The 17,156-nt window shown below is 39.3% G+C and overlaps 1 protein-coding gene across 2 annotated transcripts in view; it reads left to right on the top strand.

Moving 5' to 3' along the window:
• The first annotated feature begins 5,440 nt into the window (after positions 1-5,440).
• The window catches only part of baiap2l2a (BAR/IMD domain containing adaptor protein 2 like 2a), a 70,273-nt gene continuing 58,557 nt past the window's right edge, over positions 5,441-17,156 (top strand). For both annotated transcript variants that reach the window (XM_061885109.1, XM_061885108.1), the window contains exons 1-5: positions 5,441-5,625; positions 5,807-5,882; positions 10,929-11,015; positions 14,674-14,735; positions 14,837-14,908. In XM_061885109.1, the coding sequence (XP_061741093.1) occupies positions 5,572-5,625; positions 5,807-5,882; positions 10,929-11,015; positions 14,674-14,735; positions 14,837-14,908 (351 nt within the window). In that variant the 5' untranslated portion in view covers positions 5,441-5,571. The remainder of the gene's footprint in view (positions 5,626-5,806; positions 5,883-10,928; positions 11,016-14,673; positions 14,736-14,836; positions 14,909-17,156) is intronic.

The raw sequence follows: 17,156 nt of genomic DNA on the forward strand, positions 1-17,156 counted from the left end.
AAAAGGAAAAAAAATGTACGACGGAATGATGGCCAAAAATACCAATTTTTTAAAATACCGTATATAGATTTGTTTATTAAAGGTAAATTGAGCAAAATGGCTATTTCTGGCAATTTATTTAAGTGTGTATCAAACTGGTAGCCCTTCGCATTAATCAGTACCCAAGAAGTAGCTCTTGCTTTCAAAAAGGTTGGTGACCCCTGGTTTAAAGGCCTACTGAAATGATATTTTCTTATTTAAACGGGGATAGCAGGTCCATTCTATGTGTCATACTTGATCATTTTGCGATATTGCCATATTTTTGCAGAAAGGATTTAGTAGAGAACATCGAAGATAAAGTTCGCAACTTTTGGTGCTAAGACAAAAGCCTTGCCTCTACCGGAAGTCGCAAACGATGACGTAACATGTTGATGGCTCCTCACATCCTCACATTGTTTTTAATGGGAGCCTCCAACAAAAAGTGCTATTCGGACCGAGAAAACGACAATTTCCCCATTAATTTGAGCGAGGATGAAAGATTCGTGTTTGAGGATATTGATAGCGACGGACTACAAAAAAAAAAAAAAGAAAAAAAAACAAGTTAAAAAAAAACAACGCGATTGCATTGGGACGGATTCCGATGTTTTTAGAATCATTTACTAGGTTAATTCTGGGAAACCCCTTATCTTTCTATTGTGTTGCTAGTGTTTTAGTGAGTTAAATAGTACCTGATAGTCGGAGGTGTACGTCCACGAGTGTCTTGACGCGCAGTGTCTCAGGGGAGTCGACGGCAGCTTTATGGACGGCACAAGCTCAGCTTTTCTCCGGTAAGAAGCGACTTTTTACCACAATTTTCTCACCGAAACCTGCTGGTTGACATTCCGTCGTGTTTCATGGTTACTTGACCGCGCTCTGATCCATAGTAAAACTTCACCTCCAGGAATTTTAAACAAGGAATCACCGTGTGTTTGTGTGGCTAAAGGCTAAAGCTTCCCAACTCCATCTTTCTACTGTGACTTCTCCAATATTAATTGAACAGATTGCAAAAGGTTCAGCAACACAGATCTCCAAAATACCGTGGAATTATGTTGTTAAAGCCGACGACTTTTAGCTGTGTGTGTGTGCAGCGCTCATACTTCCTAAAAACCCGTGACATCACGCGTACACGCCATCATTACACAACGTTTTCAAGACGAAACTCCCGGGAAATTTAAAATTGTAATTTAGTAAACTAAAAAGGCCGTATTGGCATGTGTTGCAATGTTAATATTTCATCATTGATATATGAACTATCAGACTGTGTGGTGGGTAGTAGTGGGTTTCAGTAGGCCTTTAAAGTCATATCCAACAATTGCAAGAACAACTACTGAGTTTAATTTTTTTAATGATTTCTGCTGGTGGTGTGCCTGGGGATTTTTTCAATGAAAAAAATGTGCCTTGGCTCAAAAAAGGTTGAAAAACACTGTTCTAAAGAGCCGAAAGGAGCACTGAAGCTTCTTAATAATCACTTTGAGACACTAGTGATTTAGGGCTATATAAGTAAACATTGATTGATTGATTGATAATACACTGTGCTTGTATTTATGATTAATATGAAGCCCGTGGTGCAAGGGACTCCATGGTGTGTCATTCTCATCCTCACTTTATCATGTAAGACACCAATGACATCCGTGGCTTGGAATGCCGCAGCTTTGAAATGGCCATCCTGTCTGTATTTATTACTGCTTTTTTGGGAAATGGCGCTGAAAACAGCCTCTCATTCACATGTACAGCACGTGTGTTAAGACGAGTTCAATTCCTTTTTCCTCATGATTCAGCTTATTGGGCAAGCAGCTATAACCAAAGATAAATTTGAGCACATCACTTTAATTTCCCATCCATGCCCGGAAGAGAAAGGACCATGAGGAGAATTTTTATTTTTTATTTTATTACAAAGCTGCTTAGAATTCTACTCATGTATTCAATTGGCTTTTAATGCCACCTAGTGTACAAGCCAATGCCTCAGTCTATGTCACTCTTTTTCATGGCCTGTAATTTATTAAACTATAAATAATGAAGTTGGGTAGTCAAAGCTTTACTCCCTCATTTCCTCTCTGGATGAGAAATCATCAATACTCATGAACGTAACATTGTACTGATGCAAATATCGCACATGACATCAATCATGCAGGTTTATGCACTGTACTGTATTGTTGGATGCCTTGGACAGTCTTCTTTTATGTGGACACACATAAAAAAAAAAACTGTAAACTGTTTTAAACAACACAGAGAAACTTCCTGATAAAGTAGCGATAGGGATTTTTATAATGTTTTCTTTTATTTCAGGGCCGTTAAAATGCATACAAAAACCTTCTCCCAGTAGATACATAACGCAAGTAAAAACATATATTTTTCAAGTGGCCAAAAAGTATGCCCCACTTGAAGTACCATATTGATCTGAATGTAAGACAATGCTATATAAATTTAAGCCATTATTATTTTTATGTTTTTGTACACAACTGAAAAAGACATTGTATTGATACAGTCGAGATCAAAAGTTTGCATACACTTGTAAAGAACATGATGTCATGGCTCTTTTGAGTTTCCAATAATTTCTACAACTCTTACATTTTGTGATAGAGTGATTGGAGCACATATGTGTTGATCACAAAAAAACATTCATGAAGTTTGGTTCTATTATTAATTTATTATGGGTCTACTGAAAATGTGACTACATCTGCTGGGTCAAAAGTATACATACAGCAATGTTAATATTTGGTTACATGTCCTTTGGCAAGTTTCACTGCAATAAGGCGCTTCTGGTTGATTTGTTGACCACTCCTCTTGACAAAATTGGTGCAGTTCAGCTAAATGTGTTGGTTTTCTGACATGGACTTGTTTCTTCAGCATTGTCCACACGTTTAAGTCAGGACTTTGGGAAGGTCATCCTAAAACCTTAATTCTAGTCTGATTTAGCCATTCATTGACCACTTTTGACGTGTGTTTGGGGTCGATTGTCCTTTTGGAACACCCAACTGCACCCAATACCCGAACCTACGGGCTGATTATTTTAGGTTGTCCTGAAAAATGTGGAGGTAGTCCTCCTTTTTCATTGTCCAATTTACTCTCTGTAAAGCACCAGTTCCATTGGCAGCAAAACAGACCTAGAGCATGATACTACCACCACCATGCTTTACAGTTGGGATGGTGTTCCTGGGATTAAAGGCCTCACATTTTCTCCTCCAAACATATTGCTGGGTATTGTATACTTTTCACCCAGCAGATTTGGTCACATTTTCAGTAGACCCATAATAAAACAACAAGTATGTGCTCCAATCACTTTATAACAAAAAAGAAGAGTTGTGGAAATTTTTGGAAACTCAACACAGCCATGTTATGTTCTTTACAAGTGTATGTAAACTTTTGATCGTGACTGTATATAGTGGAGGTGACTTACACATGCAAACCAACAGATTGTGCTAAATGCATTGTCATCCTCTGCAAGGCATGATGGGAAACATGCAAAACACTCTTTCCACACGTTTTTTTAATTTTTAATTTAATTGTCAAAATGTCATATGCGAACATTTTTTCAAATATTTCACTTGAATGCAACACTTGTATGATCCTAAGTACTGCCGGGGTGTATTTTGACATGAAATTAGCCAGCAAGCGCACCCGTCGGCGTCTTCCCCGTTGACCTGATCACTGACCGTATAACAACCCATATACTGTGTACATCGGGGGTCTGCAACCTCCGGCTCTTTAGCACCGCTCCAGTGGCTCCCTGGAGCTTTTTCAAAAATGTGTGAAAATAGAAAAAGCTAAGGAAAAAAATAAATAAATAAAAAGAGTTTGCATGTTCTACCCGTGGGTTCCCTCCGGGTACTCCGGCTTCCTCCCACTTCCAAAGACTTGCACCTGGGGATAGGTTGATTGGCAACACTAAATTGTCGCTAGTGTGTGAATGTGAGTGTGAATGTTGTCTGTCTGCGTTGGCCCTGCGATGAGGTGGCGATTTGTCCAGGGTGTACACTGCCTTCCGCTCGAACGGAGCTGAGATAGGCTCCAGCGCCCTCCGTGACCCCGTTCATTTCCATTTTTTCACAAATAAAACAATCTGAAATTTTCTTTATTTTTAAGTTATCATGCCATGATTTTACCAGTCCGGCCCACATGGGAATAGATTTTCTCTTCACGTGGCCCCTGAGCTAAAATGAGTTTGTAACCCCCCACTCTAAACTATGAAGTTCAGTACAGGGCCATTAAATCTGGGCCTGCGGGCGACGAGTTTGAGCAGTATTTCAAGGTAAGGGCGTGGTAGCTGACATAGGCTCCAGCATCACCCGTGAGGCCAAAAGGGACAAGCGATAGAAAATGGATGGATGGATGGGTGTGGTAGTCACATACAGTGGGGCAAAAAAGTATTTAGTCAGCCACCGATTGTGCAAGTTCTCCCACTTAAAATGATGACAAAGGTCTGTCAAAAGAAATCCAGGAATTCACATTGTAGGAATTTTAAAGAATTTATATGTAAATTATGGTGGAAAATAAGTATTTGGTCAACCATTCAAAGCTCTCACTGATGGAAGGAGGTTTTGGCTCAAAATCTCACGATACATGGCCCCATTCATTCTTTCCTTAACACGGCTCAATCGTCCTTTCCCCTCAGCAGAAAAACAGCCCCAAAGCATGATTTTTCCACCACCATGCTTCACAGTAGGTATGGTGTTCTTGGGATGCAACTCAGTATTATTCTTCCTCCAAACACGACGAGTTGAGTTTATACCAAAAAGTTCTATTTTGGTTTCATCTGACCAAATGACATTCTCCCAATCCTGTGCTGTATCATCCATGTATCCATTTTGGTATAAACTCCACTCGTCGTGTTTGGAGGAAGAAGAATACTGAGTTGCATCCCAAGAACACCACACCTACTGTGAAGCATGGGGGTGGAAACATCATGCTTTGGGGCTGTTTTTCTGCTAAGGGGACAGGACGATTGATCCGTGTTAAGGAAAGAATGAATGGGGCCATGTGTCGTGAGATTTTGAGCCAAAACCTCCTTCCATCAATGAGAGCTTTGAATGGTTGACGAAATACTTATTTTCCACCATATTTTACAAATAAATTCTTTAAAATTCCTACAATGTGAATTCCTGGATTTTTTTCACATTCTGTCTCTCACAGTTGAAGTGTACCTATGATGAAAATTACAGAACTCTGTCATCATTTTAAGTGGGAGAACTTGCACAATCGGTGGCTGACTAAATACTTTTTTGCCCCACTGTATGGCCCCAGCATTTTCAACACTTGTGCACTGCAAATCGTGTTGTTTGTGTTACAAATGCACTACCGAACCACGTATTGTAGCAGACACGGCCACACAGTCATGGTTTACAGCATGTGTGGTCATGTTTTATGGTCGGGCCCGTGTTTAATTATTTACTGTGGGGCCATTCAAGTCCCAGTCGTGTATGTTCACAACAACCCGAGCAGCCTCCTGCACTTATTCAGTCCAATTCGGTGCAACTCTGTGGTTGCTGTATGCTGACTGCCTGGATGAGTTAAGACCAGGTTCCTTCCAGTTCAACCAGTGTGGATATTATCAACATGTCTACCCTTAATAGCGACCAGCTTCATCGATCCACCTTGGGGATTTACTCAGTAAGTAACAGATACCTCAGTTTGTCAATATATCAACCTGTTCTGATCATGTTTAGGGCGTCCTGCAGATATGCCTGTTTTTTACATTTTGTTTTGTTGATTTCTTTCGATCATGTTTAGGGCATCCTGCAGATATGTCTGTGTTTTTTAGATCTTGTTTTGTTGATTTCTTTCGAAACAGAGCTTGATGGATGACTTCAACCCGGGCCTAGAGAAACTTGTGTCACTGGGACACGGCTACGTCCGAGCGTTTCAAGGTAAGACAGACCAAAAAACAGGTGAAACCTGAAAAAAAAAAAAAAAAAAAATGAAACGATAAGTGAACAATTTGAATTCCTCCCTTCTTGTGTCCTCTTGTGTGACGTTCACACCCTTTCCTTTATTAGTGCTGTAAACTAAACAAACTGTAACGTCAACCCCCTGTTTAATTAAACCTCATTCCAAAGTCCACGGACATTGGAAATATTCTAGTTGTGTCGTGTTTGCTGTTGGGATCCTGAAACCAAGACGTGTGCGGTTTGTGAGTGCTGCATTATCAACAATCAAACAACTCTATTGATTAACTAAAACACCACCCCTCAACAGAGCAATAATGCAACAACAATGACCCATTTAAAAAAATAAAATAAAAAAATGAAATCATGCAAACATTTCTTTGAGTAACACAGGCCAGTCAACTTCAGGAATAGTGCTGGCGGTTCATGATATCTCCTGTGCTTTTAGCTCAGTAGTCAGCACGCTGGCCTCTCACACTGGCAACCTGGCCCCGAGCCCTGTTCGGAGCAGTAGGGATTACAAACAACACAGCTGAGAATGAGGGTGTACACAATCGCTACACAAAGCACAACTTTCTGCGATTGACAGCTGCCAACTCCAATCATTGCATTCCGGCGTCATAATCGGGGGCCCCTAAATGGGTGGGGGCCCAAAGGCTTTACCTCACGTAAGACTGTGCATTAAAGCGGCCATGACTGTGCTGAAGGGGTTGAAGCAAGTCTATTTGAAAAATTACTACTTTAACATTAAAAATGTGGTCTTTTTTTAAGAAGGGTATTAGTTTTCAGTACTTTTCTAGTTTCTTGTGTTGGCGTTGTTGGTCTGGACCCCAGGGTGTAAAGCAAGTAAGGTAATTTCGCAGGCAAGAAGTCCGTTTAATTCGGAAAACACATGTAGTGCAAAACTAACTTACTGCTGCATGGAAATGTCAATGTACAAAGCACAGTGATCCAGAACAGGCCACAAGCGACAGGGGGAACTAAATAGGCTAATTAATGATTCTCAAACTGTGGTACGATGGCTCCATCTAGTGGTACACCAAAAAAAAAATCACTCGATTAAAGTACAGTGTTTTATTTTCCTATATTCAAACACAATGTTATAATATTACAGTTGCCAAAAATATGAAATATACCTGTTAAATAAAATGTTTGCCTTGTTTGTATTGAATACTTAGGCCTACTAGGCTACTGTGTTTTATTGTTGGAAAGCCACATTTTTTCTTAAGTGGTACTTGGTGAACAAAATCTAAACAATCACTTGGCTAAGTTAACTAATAGAAGAAAGGTGAGCCGGCAGGGTACTGAACAGTAAGTGTAGGTGCAGGATACCAGGAATCCAACAGGAACTAAATAGGCGAGATCAGTGATTCTCAAACTGTGGTAAGCTGGCATCATCTAGTGGTATGGCAAAACAAAAGAATCACTCAACTAAAGTACCATATTTTATTTTCCAATATCCAAACAGTGTTATAATATTACAGTGGCCCAAAATATGAAATATACTTGTTAAATCACCAAAATGATAAATAAATAAATGGGTTGTACTTGTATAGCGCTTTTCTACCTTCAAGGTACTCAAAGCGCTTTGACACTACTTCCATATTTACCCATTCACACAAACATTCACACACTGATGGAGGGAGCTGCCATGCAAGGCGCCAACCAGCACCCATCAGGAGCAAGGGTGAAGTGTCTTGCTCAGGACACAACGGACGTGACGAGGTTGATACTAGGTGGGATTTGAACCAGGGGCCCTCGGGTTGCGCACGGCCACTCTCCCACTGCGCCATGCCGTCCGTATAATAATTCCCGAGAGCAACAACTGCTGCTGCTCACTGCTCTCCTCACCTCCCAGGGGGTCAAACAAGGGGATGGGTCCAATGCAGATGGTAATTTCATCACACCTAGTGTGTGTGTGACTATCAGTGGTACTTTAACTTTTAAATAAAACGTTTGCCTTGTATGTATTGAATGCTTAGGCCTACTACGCTACTGCAATTTAATGGTCACTACGGTGGTATTTAATGGGCCAAATTTTTTCTGAGGTGAAAAAAGGTGAATAATCACTTGGCTGGATTAACTAATAAAACAAAGGTGAGCTGGCAGGTTACAGAACAGTAAGTGAAGGTGCAGCAATACCAGCAATCCAACAGGAAGTATCATCGAAATAGGAGCTGCAGGACATAAAATGATACAAAACAGGAAACAAGCCAACAAAGTCAAATCCGTCTTGTGGGATTGTGACATATCTTCCCTTAACAATAGTTGTTTGTTTTAGGATGCGCATAAGTCGGGGGGATTTAAAATGAAATCATGGAAAAATGACATTTTCAAAACAATCTTGCCTTCTTCCAAACTTGCTCCAAATGGAATTTGAGACTTTAGTGTCGTATTTTATGTATGAAGATATCTACATTAGTAGGTATCTTCATAAATAGTAAAAGTTTACCCGAAGAGTTTTGCGTGATTCGCCGTTTTTTTTAATGAATGAATGAAATATGAATGAAATAAGTTTATTTCGGTAATATAATCAATCAACCCTTTTGTGTGATCAGTTTAACATTACAGGTTATACGTAGTATCAATCGTACAAATACAAACACAAAATAAAAGAAAAAGAATAACCGAAAAAGGAATAGGCTGAAGCCAAAGCTTATATTTGTCTATCCTATACCTCCACTGAAAATAAGATTGCCTGGAACATCGTTAAAAAAAAAAATCAATGGGATGAAATTAAATGTTAGTATATTTTATAATTTTCAATTATTTCACCTTTCAAGGTTTTCTTAAACCTTAACAAAGAACCACATGTCTGACTCATCACTGAGCTTGTTCCACCTTTTATCAAGTTATAGTTAAAAATGGTCGTCAAGTTAATTCTTTCTCTCTCCTCTTGTGTGGGGCAGACTGGCTCGTACATGCACACGCATCCTCCGCTGTTGCCATTTCTAAGTGAAAAGGTAGCGTCTAGTTCAGGGGTGTCAAACGTACGACCCGAGGGTCGGACCAGGCCCGCGAACAGGTTTTATCCAGCCTGCGACATGAGTTTGCTAAGTATAAAAATTAACCTGAAATTTTATATAAATAATAAATGTGTCCACTGGATGTCGCAATAGCAATTATTTGTATCTTTGTAAATGATGTTACATATGTACAAAATAAACCACATGATGTTAGTACATCATTCGAGGGAAATGATCGAATTACATAAATAACATCCTGAAATTAGTTTTTAATATATTTTTTTTATCTTGATAGATTGAAAATTAACACCAATGAGTTGACTGATAATTTATTCAGAAAATATAAATAACGACGAATGAAGTATATACACTATTATAACCCCAACAGGTAATTGTAAAAAAAAAACTCCAACAACATTATGATTTCTACAATTACAGAATGTGCCTGTTCTATTTTTAAACTAAGAAAACAATCTGAATGTTACAGTATAAGGGAGCGGCGGGGGGACGGGGGGGCGTAAGAGACGACACAGATACAGAGACGTCGTTTTAGCTCGATTTATTAAATACAATATATCGAAGTGTGAACTTAATCCAAATATTGTGAGTTTTTCCTTGCCCAAGTGTGGGCTTTGAACGGAGGATGTCGTTGTTGCTTGTGCAGCCCTTTGAGATACATTGTGATTTAGAGCTATATAAATAAACATTCATTGATTTATATGTGTATAAGGTGTGACTATGTCTAGCGATTAATTGAGTGTTACCAGGAGTGTTGAGCGAGAGGCGGAAGTCCAATGGGGCAAGGCAGGCATGAGGTCAGGGGCAAGAGCGAGGCGTCAAAAGTCTGTGTCCTGGCGGCAGGTTGAGATCAAAAAAAGGGCAGCCAGAGAACCAGAGGGGATACAGGGAGACGAGAGACGCAGCTCGTAATCAGGGAACGGAGGAATGCAGCTGGAACGACACAGGAACACGGAAGAGGAGGAAACACAGATAGAGAGAGAGTGAGCGTAGAGCTAGTGATGTCGGCTTAATGTACGGTAACAGTTCGCTACGTTCTGGCCTGCAACGCAGGTTTGCTCTGGCTTAAGAAGCCTGGCGTCTCATCAGCTGCCAGTGTGCAGATTGCTGATTGATTGCAGCTGTGCACGCTGGCGCGCGCAATGATGAATACACATTGGAATGCGCCCGGGCTGTGACATTGAAGCTTTCTTTATTTTTGAGTTATCGTGCCGTGATTTTTACCAGTCCGGCCAGCTTGGGAGTAGATTTTTCTCAATGTGGCCCCCGATCTGAAATGGTGTTTGACGCCCCTGGTCTAGTTTGAACTTATATCTGTCAGTTGACTCGATATAGAGGTGCTAAAAAAGACAGTCGAAGGGGAAAGCTCACAAAACGGCACATGGGGCGGCATAGCTCGGTTGGTAGAGTGGCCGTACCAGCAACTTGTGGGTTCCAGGTTCGATCCCCGCTCCTGCCAACCTAGTCACTGCCAAGACACTTCACCCCCCTGCTCCCAGTGCCACCCGAACTTGTTTAAAAATGTAACTTAGATTCTGGGTGTTACTGTGTAAAGCTGCTTTGAGTGACTAGAGAAAAGCGCTATATAAATATAATGCACTTTGCACACTTCCCATCCTGAAGGGACAGTCGGTTAGCGGCTCGAAGATGGTCTGTAAAACATGATTTATGCAACATTTGGGCCAAAGAGCCACCATTACATGAAGTGTTTGGATGTAGAAAACCCCTTTAAATAATTGCAGTACTGCCATTGCCATGGCAACCCTGGGTTATCGATGTTTCGTGGTTCAGCCCTGATAGTGCAAGTGTGTTGGATTCAGATCTAGAGCAGATATGTCAGGTGTTTTGAGTCCCCCCTGCAACTAAAGTAGCTTTACACACGTGGGCGCAGCCCGATCATGCCCCTCTCTGCGGTGTTTGAACACACTAAACAAATGGAGACCTGTTTCACGGTAACCATGTTCCCCCGTCACACCTGCAACTCCTTCCCTGCTGCTGTTGTGCCAAGGACGGGGAAAGTAATTCCACATGATATGTGTTTCAGCTCTGGCTGTAAAGAGCGAAGCGTACTTCACTGCACTTTCACAGATCGGCGAGCAGGCTTTTCACACCAAGTCCTCTCGTCCCATAGGTAAGTTCTGTGTAGTGACAGGAAATGGGTTTTCCCCAAACAGGAATTTTTTTGTGAAGTCAAGCACAACAGATCATAGCTGAGGGTAAATATCAGTCATAATTTAGATGTGGTCACCATTAAACGTTCATGAATTTTGCAACCGTTCTTGGAATTGTTGTGTTTTGGGGAATAACCACTGCTGCTCTATTTGCTGTACAGCAGTGTAGGCCCATGGTAACAGTAGGGTGCAGTGGGTTTATCATTTAACCAGGAGTGTTAGGTATCAAGATGCTGGCACGAGGGCTTGAATAATACATGATGACAGGCAGGAGCTGCACTTCACTCACTTAACCCAGCTGGGGTAAAGAAAAAATAAGGAACCAGGGAGACTTTTCTTTAAATAGGCGGATTTGTGACTTGACTTAGAAGGCATTTTAAGATATATCTAAATAAGATACAAACAATTATATGGCATGATTCTTTGTGGCAGTGTGTCTAAAGCAGGGGTAGGGAACCTATGGCTCTAGAGCCAGATGCGGCTCTTTTGATGACTGCATCTGGCTCCCAGATAAATCTTAGCTGACATTGCTTAACATGATAAGTAATTAATATTTCTGCTGGTAATCACAGTGTTAAAAATAACGTTCAAATTATAAAACATTCTCATGCATTTTAATCCAACCCTCCGTTTTCTATTGCACCTGTTCAAGATGTCGCATTAATGGAAAGAAGTATTATATTTATTATTGGTTAACTTTTGGAATAACAATGTTATTAAAAAGAACAAGATACTTATTATACTCCTAAAATGTTGGTCTTACTTAAAAATGCACGCATTTCGTTGTATTCAGTGTTAAAAAATATTGTATGGCTCTCATGGAAATACATTTTGAAATATTTGGCTTTCATGGCTCTCTCACCCAAAAAGGTTCCCGACCACTGGTCTAAAGCATGGGTGTCAAACCAGGCTTTTTCCGGTCCGTGGGATGAGTTTGCTAAGTATAAAAATGACCCGAAATTTTTTAATGAAAGAAACTGCTGTTTTAAATATGTCCACTAGATGTCACAATGGCAATTCTGTGTGTCTTTGCAGATGATGTCAAATGTAAAAAAAAATAAACCACATGATGTTAGTGCACCAGTCGAGGAAAATGAGCAAACTACATAAACAACATCCAGTAATTGAATTTTTATATTATGTTTTTGTCATGTTAAATTGAAAAATTAACATCAAAGAGTTGATTGGTGAACATTATCACATAATTTATTCAGAAAGAACTACAAATAAAGGTGTAAAACGATAAACTGGGCCCTGGGATGAGGTAGCGACTTGTCCAGGGTGTACACCACCTTCCGCCCGATTTTAGCTAAGATAGGCACCTGCGCGCCCCGCGACCCCAAAGGGAATAAGCGGTAGAAAATGGATGGGTGGATGGATACTATTAACTGCAACATGTAAGTGTGGAGGGCTTCACGGTGGAAAAGGGGTCAGTGCGTCTGCCTCACAATACGAAGGTCCTGAGTAGTCTGGGGTTCAATCCCGGGCTCGGGATCTTTCTGTGTGGAGTTTGCATGCATGTCCTCCCTGTGAATGCATGGGTTCCCTCCGGGTACTCCAGCTTCCTCCCACTTCCAAAGACATACACCTGGGGATTGGTTGATTGGCAACACTAAATTGGCCCTAGTGTGTGAATGTGAGTGTGAATGTTGTGTGTCTATCTGTGTCGGCCCTGCGATTAGGTGGCGACTTGTCCAGGGTTTACCCCGCCTTCCGCCCGATTGTAGCTGAGATAGGCACCGGCAACCCCAGGGGGAATGGGCGGTAGAAAATGGTTGGATGGATGTAAGTGTGGAAAAACCCAACAACATTATGATTTGTACATTTTCAGAATGTGCTTGTTCCATTTTTAAACAAAGAAAACAATCTGAAGTTGTCTTTATTTTTAAGTTATCGTGCCGTGACTGTACCCGTCCGGCTCACTTGGGAGTAGATTTTTCTCCATGTGGTCCCGGATCTATAATGAGTTTGACACCCCTCGTCTAAATAAACAATACATACATCCCCTGTTTATTCCGGATAATTGCTTCCAGGCCTGACCGTACTAAACATATTTCCGCTGAGTTGTATTATTATTTATTAATTAATTTATTTCTTTATGTTCATGTTCAAATCACTACTGGAATTTGGATAACGTCACTACCAGATCTGATTCACAAATCAACATATCGATACTTTTGATACTTGAGTTGTTTTGAGATAATGTAGCCTGTCAGGCACAAAACATTGATACAACGTTGATTATACACACGTCCTTTAAAAAGGACTTTGAAAGAACGTTGCAAAATAACTGTATTCGTAAATTGAGACAACGTTGGGGTCTAACGTTGGATCCGCGTTATTGGTTGGGAAATGACTGGATTTCAATGGTCAAATCAACGTCTCAACCTTACATTGAATAAACGTCGCCAAAAAGCATGTTGTTTCAACGTTGCATTTGTGTTATAAAATATTGGTTGGAAAAAGGCCAAAGATCAATGGTCAAATCAACGTCAGAACCCAACATTGTTCAAAAGTCGTCAAAAAGTATGTTTTTCCCAACGTTAGGTTTGAGTTGCTCAACGTCAGGAACTAATTCAACAAATTCTCAACGTTGTTTTAATGTCTTGTGCCTGCCGGGTTATCACTTGCAGGAACACATTGTAAACTAACTAAATCACTGAGATCTTGTCAAAATGAAACGCGATTGGTGGGACATTCTTTTTCTTCTGTCGAGTTAGGTACGGATGTGCAATGTCAAAAAAAATTGTATGTAATTTATCAAAAAACTTTCCGTTCTCTGGGTTACCCAGTGAACAGATGAAAGCTGTCTTTGTTGCACCAAGCCAAAGGCTTGGAAAAGTCCGCTGTGTATGGACCTGCCCAAGCTCGATCCAGGACCAGTCCAAGCCCGAGGCATCTTTTTCTTTTGTGTTAATGTGACCAAAAACAAGAGCTGTTTACATACCCCCCATTCCTTTAGAAACAGCTGTTGTTATGTAAACAGGGAATATCCAAATAAAGGAGGAGACGTGAACCTTTTTCTGTTAGAGCGTAATCACATTGTACACGGGTACAGATGTATACGTTTCTCCTCACTGAACCACATTGAGGATTCTTTGCTTCTTGTCCTGTTTAATAAATGTCATCAGTGTTTGAACCTGTTCAGTCTGTCATTTGTTTATTGAAGAAAATGACTGGCAATTAAAAATGAGTCCACTCATTATTGTACAATAGCCAGTATCCTTTTGGTTATTTGGAAACACTATATACAGTGTTGATTATGAAAAAAGATAACGCCATAATTGTTTCACCCTGTAATTTTATATTGTTTAAAGATAAGTCTCCAATAGCAGTGATACTTGAAATACACAACTTTTTCAATTATACTGCACATACAGTATACTGTAGTATACAGGGGGTGAGCCAGTCACCTCCGCACTGTAATACATTGAAGACATAAACAAGACTTAATCCAACACTTCATTTAGGCTAAATATATGTAAAATATGCTGAAATAAAATTTTAAAAATCTCTGAAAAATTTGAAGTGTGAATTGTATCAGACTGACATGATCAAGTCATTTTTACAACATTTATACGATTGTTTTGTAATTGTGCGCCGTCCTTGTCTTCCTAGGAGATGTTTTGATTGAAATTGCTGAGAGCCAAAGGAAAGTGAGCTTGGAACTGGAGGGAGTAGTAAGTTCCTGCATCGCCATACCACACCGTCTCAATATGACTCGATTACAAAAATACTTTGATTGTGTGGGTTCAAAGTTACTTTGGTTGCGTCCTTCCAGTTCCGTGGGTTCTCTGAGGACGTTCTCCAGGAGATGGACAATAACGTGAGACTGGACAAAGACTACATATCGGTGAGTGAGGGACTTCCTATTGCTGCATGGGGGAGGCCTGGCTTAGTTGACTTAGCCATGATGCTGTGTCTCCACAAGGAGGCACTGTTTCTCTAATTGCCATCCATCCATTTTTTTACCGCTTGTCCCTTACGGGGTCGCGGAAGGTGCTGCATTCAGGCGGAAGGCGGGGTACACCCTGGACCAGGGGTCAGCAACGCAGTGCCCGTGGGCACCAGGTAGCCCGTAAGGACCAGATGAGTAGCCCGCTGGCCTTTTCTAAAAAATAGCTCAAATAGCAGCATTTACCAGTGAGTTGCCTCTATTTCTTTAAAAAAACATTTTTTTACTAGCAAGCTGGTCTCGCTTTGCTCGACATTTTTAATTCTAAGAGAGACAAAACTCAAATAGAATTTGAAAATACAATAAAATATTTTAAAGACTCAGTCTTCACTTGTTTAAATAAATTCGTTAATTTTTTTACTTTGCTTCTTATAACTTTCAGAAAGACAATTTTAGAGAAAAAATACAACCTTAAAAATGATTTTAGGATTTTTAAACACATATACCTTTTTACCTTTTAAATTCCTTCCTCTTCTTTCCTGACAATTTGAATCAATGTTGAAGTAAATTTGTTTTTTTATTGTAAAGAATAATAAATAAATGTGAATTTAATTCTTCATTATAGATTCTGTTTTTTCGATGCAGAATATTTGTGAAATATTTTTTCAAACTTGATATGATTAAAATTCCCCCCAAAATTCGGGCAAATCTTGAAAATCTGTAGAATCAAATTTAAATCTTATTTCAAAGTCTTTTGAAGTTCTTTTAAATTTTTTGTTCTGGAAAATCTAGAAGAAATAATGATTTGTCCTGAGAAATATAGCTTGGTCCAATTTGTTATATATTCTAACAAAGTGCACATTGGATTTTAACCTATTTAAAACATGTCATCAAAATTCAAAAAATTAATCTTAATCAGGAAAAATTACTAATGTTCCATAAATTCTTTTTTTTTTATATTTTCAAAAAGATTCGAATTTGCTATTTTTTCTTTTCTTTTTTTCGGTTGAATTTTGAATTTTAAAGAGTCGAAATGGGAGATAAACTATGTTTCAAAATTTAATTTTATTTTTTCCCCCGGTTTTCTCCTCTTTTAAACCATTCAATTAAGTATTTTTTTCACCATTTATTCTCTACAAAAAATCTTCCGTAAAAGGAAAAAAAATGTACGACGGCATGACGGACAGAAATACCCATTTTTTATATATATATATACATATATAGATTTATTTATTAAAGGTAAATTGAGCAAATTTGCTATTTCTGGCAATTTATTTAAGTGTGTATCAAACTGGTAGCTCTTTGCATTAATCAGTACCCAAGAAGTAGCTCTTGGTTTCAAAAAGGTTGGTGACCCCTGCTCTGGACAAATTGGTGTATGGCAATTTACAAAAATACATAGTGTTCTCTGGAGTGAGACAACTGAACTTAATTGGACTTGTGTTTTTTCAGGTCAATTATAAATATTAATCTCCTCAGTATTTGTCTCCATGGTTTTTTGAGAATTGCTTTGTGACACATTAAGTGTTTCCCTCATAGGGTTTAAAGAGAACACTGTAAAGTGCATCCAGAAAGTATTCACAGCACTTAACTTTATTTGCATTTTGTTTTGTTACAGTTTTATTAAAAAATGGAATACATCCATTTTTTTCCTCAAAATTCAACAGACAATACCCCAAAGTGAAAAGTGTTTTTAATATAACTTAAAAAAAGTTTTTTAAATGAAAACAATGTCAAGTAAATAAGTATTCAGACTTACTCAATACAGCCTCAAGTTGTTTTAGCTTGGCACACCTACAGTCATAGTCAAAATTTTACATACACTTGTAAAGAACATAATGTCATGGCTGTCTTGAGTTTCCAATAATTTCTACAACTCTTATTTTTTTTGGTGATAGAGTGATTGGAGCACATACTTGTTGGTCACAAAAAACATTCATGAACTTTGGTTCTTTTATGAATTTTCTATGGGTCTACTGAAAATGTGACCAAATCTGCTGGGTCAAAAGTATCCATACAGCAATGTTAATATTTGGTTACATGTCCCTTTAGCAAGTTTTACTGCAATACGGCGCTTTTGGTAGCCATCCACAAGCTTCTGGGAAGCTTCTGGTTGAATTTTTGACCACTCCTCTTGACACAATTGGTGGAGTCCAGCTAAATGTGTTGGTTTTCTGACATGGACTTGTTTCTTCAGCATTGTCCA

This window comes from Nerophis ophidion, linkage group LG23 (genome assembly GCF_033978795.1).
Source record: "Nerophis ophidion isolate RoL-2023_Sa linkage group LG23, RoL_Noph_v1.0, whole genome shotgun sequence".
NCBI classification, from domain to species: Eukaryota; Metazoa; Chordata; class Actinopteri; order Syngnathiformes; family Syngnathidae; genus Nerophis; species Nerophis ophidion.